Genomic DNA, 10,420 nt, shown 5'->3' on the forward strand with positions numbered 1-10,420 from the left:
CTAAAGGCAACTATGTTTACTGTTTATGCCAGTGTGGTCAATTTTAATCCCCCGCAATGTAAAAGCCCAATCCAGTTACAAGGACAAATGTCTGACCTCAGCAACCAATCAACCACATCAGGCCAGGCCAAACAAGGTCACATGATCGTTGATGGGGCAGCCGTGGCTTGCGGCTTACATTTTAAGGTGACTGTGGCCATGACTGCATTCTCCTCAATAGTACTAGTCTGACCGCATTGATGAACCAGACAGTTCTGAAGTAGTATGGTGCTGAACATCAGCACATCCATTTCAAAACCTGATGATAGAACAGGGATTCCCCAACCTTATCCATAATCACAGTACGAAAAAGTAATAATATTGAATTCGCTAAACTTTTAGAAATTACCGTGGCTGGATTGAATATTATGAAATGGCGCCATCCAGAGTAAGAGTTATGGCCATGAAATAAAATAGACAATTCTTTTTTCTTTTTTTTATAAAATCTTATTTTTATGCAATAATTGTTGTAAATGATTTATCCATGCACATCTTTTTTCCCCTTTAATTTATGTGCCCTCGTACTCTTTAATCAAAATAACTTCCCCTCTCTCTTGCAATAACATCTTCTCTTCTCTGATGACGTGTTTACTGTCCCGAGGGCGGGACAACCTGTCACTTACATGACATCACAGCAATAGCAAACCACAACGATGGACTAATCCTATTCGAAAAACCATTTCACTGCAACATACGCCACAATAGGGACGAAAAACGATTGCAACTGCCGTTTCATGCTGGTTTTAACATGCAGTCATAAACGTTTCCAAAGCATTGGTCACCCAACCTGATAGCCCGCTGTTCCAAGATTTGACAATGCCACAGTGTTTGCAAATTTGTGTAGAATCAACTCATAGTTTCTGCATATTAAAACTGTGATACTAGAAGGCATTTGACATTTTAGAAAATGATATTCCCTTTAAAACCTTCATGTTGCTGTAATTTGTCAGAGTTTGAACAGTTTGGAGATCAAATTGATGTTATCAGCAGGACATGATAGGGGTAGTGCATAATAAACTATTGAATATCAGCATGACCTATAAAAAGTAGGTGTAACTGAGCTCTGGCCTTTGAGCTGACATGTAGAATATGCTTGAGAGTCCGCACCAGAAAACAAACTGTGAATGTTTATGGTTGTACTCTGTCACCCTTCTGGCAGGAACCAGCCCCAAAATCATCACAATCCTTCATAATGATTTAAAGGGAATATTTTGAGATTTAAATACATTTTTTTATTATTTTTTCTTTCCCTAACGCCAAACCATAATATGTCAATTGGTTGTATCGGATTTCACCCTGAGGACCAATTTTCTCAGCATCAAGCCTGTAGTTATTAAACTTTGGGGGTTAAAGTCTAGTTATGAAAAGCATAAATTCTTATTAAATTTGATTAAAAGTAGATTTGAAGCAACTTGCATAAACTTTGACACCACAAATAAGCATTCATCTTTTTGAAAAATGAGAAATAATAATGAAATAAACCTGAATTTTGATGTCGCTGTCCACTGCCAGGTCTAGGCACAAGATCATTTGTCTATAATTACCTGTGTCAGTGCAACACTCCCAGTTGTCTGTCAATGTTATGTTTGACTCTCTGTGCCTGGAGCTTGGCCCAATTCAGCTCTAATATGACCAAATTTATTAATGTTATTTCTGTTAATACAGACCATTAGCTGCCAGACTGCCTGTGAGGGAAACGAGAAAGATTAGACTTGATAGCAGAAACTGCCAGGTACGCTAACCATTTCTGAATAGGCGAATAGACATTTGGCTGCTATTTACAGAGATTTATGAAAGAAATACGACTGCAGCCTGAGGGTGTTTGGAACCTTGAAAAATTTATTTGCAAAATCCCGTGAGTGCAAGGAATTTGCTTGGTAAAGAACCAGCGTAGATCACTCAAAAACAGAACAGACTGCCTGCATTGCGTGCTGTGAGTGTTTGCGTTTTTTTTTCTTGACAAACAGTCTATTCATGGCGAAAAGGACCTGCTTGAATTTTTACACTGCACCGCTCAAGACATCTTTGTGAGGCTTACACGCTGAATATTTGAGGTGACTTGGTGATGCTCTTTATGCAGACACGTTCTGACAGATTTGGACAGAACCCAAGGCAGATACAAAAGAGTCTGTCAAAACCAGGGATAATTCCCTTCCTCTCTACGAAGACACCATCTGAGAACCATTTACCTAAACAGTGTGGTTTTTCATGTTTTGGGGAATACAATGAAGTTTTGAACTTGTTGACATTATTTATCCTTCTTTCTTTAAATATGAGAAGAGAATATTTGTTTCAAAGACACCAAAAGCATGGAAGTATCCAACAATTACTCAATTTACTCAATACTCAACAAATGTATTATTTTCTGCATTGTAAGCAAGATCCTCTAGTGCTATAAGTTATTTTATATTTTGCTCATCTCACATGTAAAAATAACGAAGGCTTTGTCGTTATTATGTTGTAATAAAATAAATGTCAATGTAATATATACTGTATTTTTTCTTTTATTTATTACTCCGAATGATTAACATTTTTGTACTCTAAATCACACACAAAAATACATAGACAAAAGCATTATTTTTTGTAAAAAATAAATAAATAATTAGTTTTACTTTACAGTAAATATACAAAAATGGCAAGACAATTATATACACCTATCTGTTCCATTTCAATAAAAATGGAAATTATATTTTACAAAATCTTCACTAAAGATTTCTGTCAAAGCCAAAATAACATTTTTGCACTTCTAAATGGGTAAAACCATAAACACTATATATGTTATATGAGTAAACATATAATATGAGTAGAAACTACACTATACAATGACAGCAGTCTGAAAACGGCAAAAGCTACTGGAAAAATAAAACTTTGGGGGGGAAAACAGATGTTCATAAACTGAAATGACTACACTCTGACATGTTAGTTGGTAAATGGGATAAAGCATAATATGCATTTATAATATATCTACTACTGTACCTAAGTGCATCTACAACACGTCCATCTAAAAAACACTCTCTGCTTCTAACCCATGTCTTTCATTTACTGCATGGCGATCATCCATACAGGTACGATGGCCTCAGGAAAGCCTTCCTGCTTTTCCACGTCCAGTATGGAGAGGCCTGCTTTCTGAATGATGCTCTTCATGATGTCCAGGTGGCGAATGATGCTGCTGTCAATCGGGTCCAGCTTGCAGCCCTGCCGTGCCATGTTATCCTTAATGATAATCACTCCGTTGGGCCTCAAGCTCTCCTTAGCACGCATTAAAAATTCCATCAGGTCCTTATCAGTAAGATGACCTGCGAAATGTAAAATGGCTCATGAATGATGTAATTCTTGACAAAAACGGAGTGTGTAAATTTAAAATGTCCACAAACAGGCACTGTTCATGCAAAACTAAGCAACTGCAGTAGATTGTCCAGATTATTCCAGCCACTAATAGGTACACCTTTTCAACTGCTTGTTATCGCAAATATTTAGTCAACCAATCACATGGCAGCAACTCAATGCATTTAGGTGTGTAGACATGGTCAAGACGATCTGCTAAAGTTCAAACTGAGCATCATAATGGGGAAGAAAGATGATTTAAGTGACTTTGAACGTGGCATGGTTGTTGGTGCCAGACGGGCTGGTCTGAGTATTTCAGAAACTGCTGATCTTTTCAAGCTCAGCCATCTCTAGGTTTTACAGAGAATGGTCTGAAAAAGAGAAAATATAGAGTGAGCGGCAGTACTGTGGGTGAAAATGGCTGAATTTGGTGTAAACAACATGAAAGCATGGATCCGTCCTGCATCTATCAATGGTTCAGGTGGTGTGATGGTGTGAGGGATATTTTCTTGGCACACTTTGGGCCCCTTATTGCCAATTGAGCAACGTTTAGATGCCACGAGTTAAATGAGTATTATTGCTGACCATGTCCATCCCTTTATGACCACAGTGTACACATCTTCTGATGGCTACTTCCAGCAGGATAACACGCCATGTCACAAAGCTCAAATCATCTCAAACTGGTTTCTTGAACGTGACAATGAGTTCACTAAGATCTCAATATAATAGAGCACTTTTGGGATGAGGTGGAACGGGAGATTTAGTTTATGGATGTGCAGCTGACAAATCTGCAGCAACTGCATGATGCTATCATGTCAATATGGACCAAAATCTCTGAGGAATGATTTCAGCACCTTGTTGAATCTATGCTATGAAGAATTAAGGCAGTTCTGAAGGCAAAAGGGGGGCCAATCTGGTACTAGCATGGTGTACCTAATAAAGTGGCCAGTGAGCGTATATGCCACACCTGTCAAAAAAAAAAAAATCTACTGCTGTTGCTTACTGTATATACAATTAATTAAACAATTAATTAATTAATTACTTTTTCTTCTTGAATGGCCGTTTGAGTCATATGCTTAATCACTAAGTTGTTACTGGTACTGTATATAATAATATAAGTTGATTGTGAGTTGCTTCAGTTAGGTCTTAAAAAAATCTGTCACCACGAGGAGTTCATGTACTATCTTAAGTCTTTATATGGTTTTAAGCAGTTTCATATAGATATCTCTGTCATCGGTGTCAAATATACACATAGGCTGCAGTCAGGGAGATCTGAAACTGTATACTGCAACAAAAGACCCTGACTAGCATACAGCTGCTCACATTACAGAAAATGGAAAAGGATAGCCTGCAACTACTAAAATAAGATGTAGGCAGGCAGAAAAAAGGTCAAATTAAAGGAGTAAATGTAGGTAACTCATTACCGCAAAACGTACAGCATGATATAACTATTGAATGGTCACAAGAAACCCACTCACAGGTAACCCACTGCATCCAGATGACATCGTATCTATTTGAAGCTGGGATGAATTCCTGCAGATTGTAAAGGTAGTATGCGTCCACCCGGTCTGCGTCATCTCCGAGGTAACACTCATGAGCGTGGAGGATGAAATCTTCCATCATGTCAAGCATCTCCATGGATTCAAACACAGGAAACAGAACTCCTTTAGAAACTCTCCCGATTCCACAGCCACAGTCTAGTGCTCGCTTGGTGCCAGTCTTTCCTGGACCCTAGGGACCATTAAAAAAAAACCCAATGTTCTTTTTGATGTTCAAAAATAATAACGAGTGCTATAACACAAGAAATTAAAGAAATCTGAAGACTTCAGGTTCATGGTCAAAGTTTTTGCACAACAGCTGAATACGATTTGTCAACTTGGATGTGTTAATGAACCACATGTTCAAAAAGTAAAGGTGTGTGCTCTTTTGATCTTTATGTCTTGCTATCTAAAGAGTGTGTGTGAGCACACTACAAAGGCAACATGCAATTGAAAAGAATTGCCTGCTGTCATACACTATAAAAAGTGATCAAGTTCACATAACTTACATTTTTTCAGTACGCATGAAGTTTATTTACTTAATAATTTTAAGGCAATATGTTTCTCACTTTTTTTAAGTTAAGTCAATTGATCAGTTTTTATGGTGTAGGCTGTGTCTGATATTTATAAATTGATGTACTACATTCAACTGATTAACAGATTTTTTACTTTTGGACACAACCACAATAGACTTGAACCAGAAATGACTAGTACATTTCACAAGTAATTCATTTAATGTGTTACTTGCCATTTCTTTGTAATAATTAATTACAAAGAAATGGCACGTAACACATTAAATTAACGATGACATTTTGAAGTAGGAAAACGGAAAAGGTTTCTTGTAAAATGTACTCCAATTATACTTGTACAATTATTTTTTTTACAGTGTATTTCAGTATTATTCATGTATACACAGCCACTATTAAGTACAATGAATAATAAACATTCAGTATCAATGAGAAAGGCAAAATTTCCTACAACAAATTTCTTCAGGAACTGTCTTGAGCCTTCAAGGTCAATCTCAGATATCTCCAAAAAATCTCCCATCATGCCCTCTTCTGACGCCGGGACATCCTTGTAGAAGTTCTGTGCCCTGTAGTAAAACTGCTTCTCCCCTTTAATGTACTCACAAGTCACTGCATAGAGTTTCACTGTAAGGCAACAAACATATACAATCACTTAGTAAAAAGTTCACAACTGTTCTCAGTTTATTTTAAGAATTTTTAACAACACTGTCAATATCAACAGTATCAATACAGGCAACTTGGAATTTCCAATGTCACACCATAAACTGAATGAAAACATTCTTAATGCTATTAATATCTGGTACCTATCAAATAACTAATTATGACTAAATGGTGTTGTGAAAAGTGAATGAGAAGACACAACTGCATTGAAACTTCTTTTCATTTCCCTTGAGATGCTTTGACCCCATGCACAGATGACCTTTAAATGTCAATATTATAATAATATTGAATGTTAATATTATTATATTCAATTTCGACTAACTAAATTAATGCCAAATTTTTCTCTCTAGCTTGTAAGGAATGCTTTGTCGTTGGCACATTTAGGGGTTTAGATGGTTTGAAGCAATTCAACATGCAAAAGTCTGTCAGCATCAGTCTAATGCCACATTATTAAGTTCAGCTGGAACATCTGCTCCCTCAAATGGCTGGTCACTTAAAGGACAGACCAGTCATTAAGTCAATACATGCTTGGAAAGTTCGAGTCAAACATCAGATCACTAGATGATTAGCGGGAAGACCTTGCTGAAGTCCTATAAGTGAGAAAACTGGCAGAGTGAATGGACTGTGATCCTGAATTTGTGAGCAGGCCAGAGTTTGTCATGTGAACCACAAGTTTAGTATAGTCCAAAGTCGAAGATAGTAACACTGGGCAATGTTTCCTTGTGGACTATTTTATTTTGGTCCTGTGTATTTTTTCTTGGTCCTCTATATATACCTTAATCTGCTTTGCGTTATCGGTCAAGAGGCAACAAAACAACCCGCTAAATTCAGCTATCAAGTCCAAAAGAGACATTAATACTCATTTTTCTTTTAAGCTCTCACAAAATACTTTCTGAGTTCATTTTAACAGGTCATTTAAAAGTATGAATGACTGTCTTTCCTTTTGGTCAAAAAGCTGATCTCATATGTACTCATAAGTTTTTGCTTCTTGCTCAATTTACATAAAATGATTGAGCAAGATTAATTTTTATCAAAAGCTTAATTTAATTAAATAAAAGCTATTTTAATTTGTAAACTTTAAGTTGACTTATTCTGTTCGCATTGAGATTTGCATTGCTTAATAATTTCCACTTGCATTAATGCAGCTTTGCTGAAAGTTGGCAGGGGATTTATAATTCCCATCATGCTTTGCATGGGCCAGGCAAAACAAACATTGAATAATTGTAATTTTATGTTCTTCCTTATGCTTACTAAAACAATACAAATGGTTAAAAAAAGTTACTTTTAGCATGATAACAGCAAGCTCTATTGCTAGCTAGTAATTACCTAGGAGATTCAGTTGGGTTACTGTTTATACCATCCAAAGTATATAAAGTATATAAGTTTGAAATAAAATAAAAAACTATTTCAAATATTTTGAACTATCTTTATTTTCACCTCAAATATCCCATTGTTCCTTTACATGTAATTTAATATAAACTGTCAAGTATATTTGAGGGTTTATCTTACTTTACCTATGTGGTCATTCATTTATTAACCTTGTGCTGTCTCATGTATCCGTTTTCTTAAAAGAAGCTCATCAGTAACAATACAAATAATGGATGTGTCTGTTGAAAGAAATCTGGCCTCTCAATCCAACCAACAACTCACCGTAACACTGACAGACTGGATTACGTGTTTCCACAGTTTACACTACCCACCCGATTAAATAAATATGTGAACCAGTGAAAACACAAGCTCACATTCATCAGACAAAGACTACTGTCAACAACACAACATAACAAAATTGTTTATGAACTCCAAATCATTGTATGATATTCACGGTTGCTTAAAGGCGAACAATTGTTTTTCTTAATGCTTAACCAACCTTAAAGGGATAGTTTACCCAAAAATAAAAATTCTGTCATCGTTTACTTACCCAAGTTGTTCAAAAACTGTATGAATTTCTTGTTCTACAGAACACAAATGAAGATATTTTGAAGAATGTTTGTAACCAAACAGTTGTGGAGCACCATTGACTTCCATAGTAGGCTATGGAAAAAATACTGGGCCTATTGACTTTTTGGTTACCATACTCTTTAAAATATCTTATTTTGTGTTAAACAGAAGAAAGAAACTCATACAGGTTTGGAACAAATTGAGGTTGAGTAAATGAAGACAGAATGTTTTATTTTTGGGTGAACTATCCCTTTAACACTTAATCACCATCTACAAAGCCTGTAAAGTCAGCTGTCATTGTTGCTAACACACAAATCAAGTCTATTTTATATTCAGTGGAATGTAAATAATGCAGCATGCATACACGTTTATGAAATTGTGCTTAAAATAGTAACATGGGTCTGTACATTGATTGCATGAATGAACAATATGTAGGCCTATACTGTACAGTGAATATCGGTTGGATATTGATGTTTAAGTATAGCTGTTCACCAGTATCTGCTCAAAATATCATCACAAATATGTAAATGTAATTTTGATCGAGACATACCAGTAACATAAATATTAATAGATGCAGATTGAAAAATCTTTGTACAGTGTGTGGGTTTGGGCAGACAGGTTTTGCAATGAATACTTTAAAGGGTCATAATTCACACAAACATTTCGGTAGCACTTCATTTTACAGCCCTGTTCTGCATGCAATTAGTTATTAAAGCAATTACAATAACTGGTACTAACCCTGCCCGTATCCCTTAACCTAACCCATGTTACCTTATATTACCAGTACTTTCTTGGGTAACTTTACTGTAATACATGTACTGTAAAATAAAGTGTAACCAAAATTTCTTACCCAGAGGAATCTTCTCCAGGAGGTACAGGTAGCTGGCGAAGAACTCCTTCCTCAGAGTATTGTGCAAGTGGAAAGACATACTGTGTTTGCACATCTCATCATCTGTCTTCGCCCAGCGGTCTCGAAAGGCTTGATGCGTCCCGCTAAACTCCTCGACGGAGGTGGAATTAGACATTCTGTATCTTCTGCAAAGTGACTCAAAGTGTATGTGGTAACGTGTGACTCAATTGGGGTCTCTGGAAGAAATGCTGAAGACACCACAGTGCTGCTATATTAGTAGGAAGAGGAGCTGTAACTGACCAGTTAAGCGTTCTTTTCTTAGCAGAATGCTTAAAACTACCACATCTTCTCAGATCACCTGCTTTAGGCCTGGGGTGGTTGAATGAAAAAGGGACTGGTAAGATTGCCTCAGAATGGGGTGGTGCCTTCTCCAGTTCTCGAAGAAGCTCCTTCTCCCAAGTTCCACAACACATCTAGAATGACAAATCAGTGCATACCAACACATGACCCAGAAGGTTGTGCATTCATTCACAGCTAGTGACAAGTGGCTTATGTAGTAGCTATTCTTAGCACAGCCTTCTCATGTTTGTATACACAGTATTGCTGACAAGTTTAAGGTGGTGAGGAAAGATCAAAGACAGATATAATCTGAACATGCTGTTGCTGCTTACAATCTGTATGCATTGACATTGTAACCATATGTTACAATAGCAACATACAACTGAGAAAATGCAATGTTTTTAAGTTATACATGCAAATCCAAAAGAGAAAGCAGAGAGAGAGGGAGTGCACCAGAGAGAAAAAATATGAATAAGATATCATGCCTCTCATGTTTAGTCATGTCAGCTCATGAGCCGTGTTACTCATATGATTCATTTTGAGATTTGGATTAATTGCCAAATCATCATCACCTTAGGGTGATGTTCGATATTCAGTGAACCAAAACTGAACCAGTGCTTAAATTGGAAATGCTTACTCAATGCAATTAGAGAACACTGTTTATAGATAATGTTGATCCTACAAAGTCAGTCCACAAAACCCGAACCAACATTGTCATAATTAGTTTGAGTGCTTTTTAAGATTAATATTGTAATTAAAATGTACAGATCCAAAAAAATGTAAGTGTAATAAAATAAACACTTAGTTAAATGTGTATCATGGATACTAATAGTAGTCTGAGAGGTTAGCCTATAGAGACAAAATTGTCAAAAATTTCTAAATTCAACATTCCATGAAAAAACAATGTGGTGTCCTGCCTTAACTTGCTTTTTAGCAAGATATTTGTTAGTCCAGCAAATTGTATAAACATTAGGTTGGTGGTAAAAAAGTATTATTTGTCTTATTAGAACTGACAGCTATACTTTGCACAAGCTAATCTAGTATAGAGGGTAAGTCAGTTACTCACTTCCAATTGTAAATGGTGTGATAATTTAAACTGCTATGAGCCTCGAATTAATACATTCAGCAAGATATCCAAAGCTTTCGCATGCACTTATTTGCGCCCAGGAAAGATCTCCATCGACATAAAAAAAATAAAATCCAAC

At 36.3% G+C, this 10,420-nt stretch overlaps 1 protein-coding gene across 1 annotated transcript; it reads right to left on the reverse strand.

Annotated features, from left to right (window-relative positions):
- Nucleotides 1-1,856: 1,856 nt before the first annotated feature.
- Nucleotides 1,857-10,401, reverse strand: ntmt2 (N-terminal Xaa-Pro-Lys N-methyltransferase). Its single transcript, XM_079584123.1, has 6 exons — nucleotides 10,282-10,401; nucleotides 9,235-9,349; nucleotides 8,877-9,124; nucleotides 5,880-6,052; nucleotides 4,842-5,094; nucleotides 1,857-3,335 (listed from the first exon to the last, which is right to left on the reverse strand). The coding sequence occupies exons 3-6, from the start codon at nucleotides 9,049-9,051 to the stop codon at nucleotides 3,079-3,081; spliced, it is 858 nt and encodes a 285-aa protein (XP_079440249.1). The 5' UTR covers nucleotides 9,052-9,124; nucleotides 9,235-9,349; nucleotides 10,282-10,401; the 3' UTR covers nucleotides 1,857-3,078.
- Nucleotides 10,402-10,420: the final 19 nt, after the last annotated feature.

The sequence above is a fragment of the Phoxinus phoxinus genome (genome assembly GCF_949152265.1).
Source record: "Phoxinus phoxinus genome assembly, chromosome: 16".
Lineage (NCBI taxonomy): Eukaryota > Metazoa > Chordata > Actinopteri > Cypriniformes > Leuciscidae > Phoxinus > Phoxinus phoxinus.

Coding starts and splice junctions, on each gene's coding strand:
- ntmt2 (XM_079584123.1), bottom strand. CDS start 9,051: ATGTCTAATTCCACCTCCGTCGAGGAGTTTAGCGGGACGCATCAAGCC. Junction 5,095..5,879: donor AGTTCCTGAAGAAATTTGTT/GTAGGAAATTTT, acceptor AATGGTCCCTAG/GGTCCAGGAAAGACTGGCAC. Junction 3,336..4,841: donor CTGGATGCAGTGGGTTACCT/GTGAGTGGGTTT, acceptor TACATTTCGCAG/GTCATCTTACTGATAAGGAC.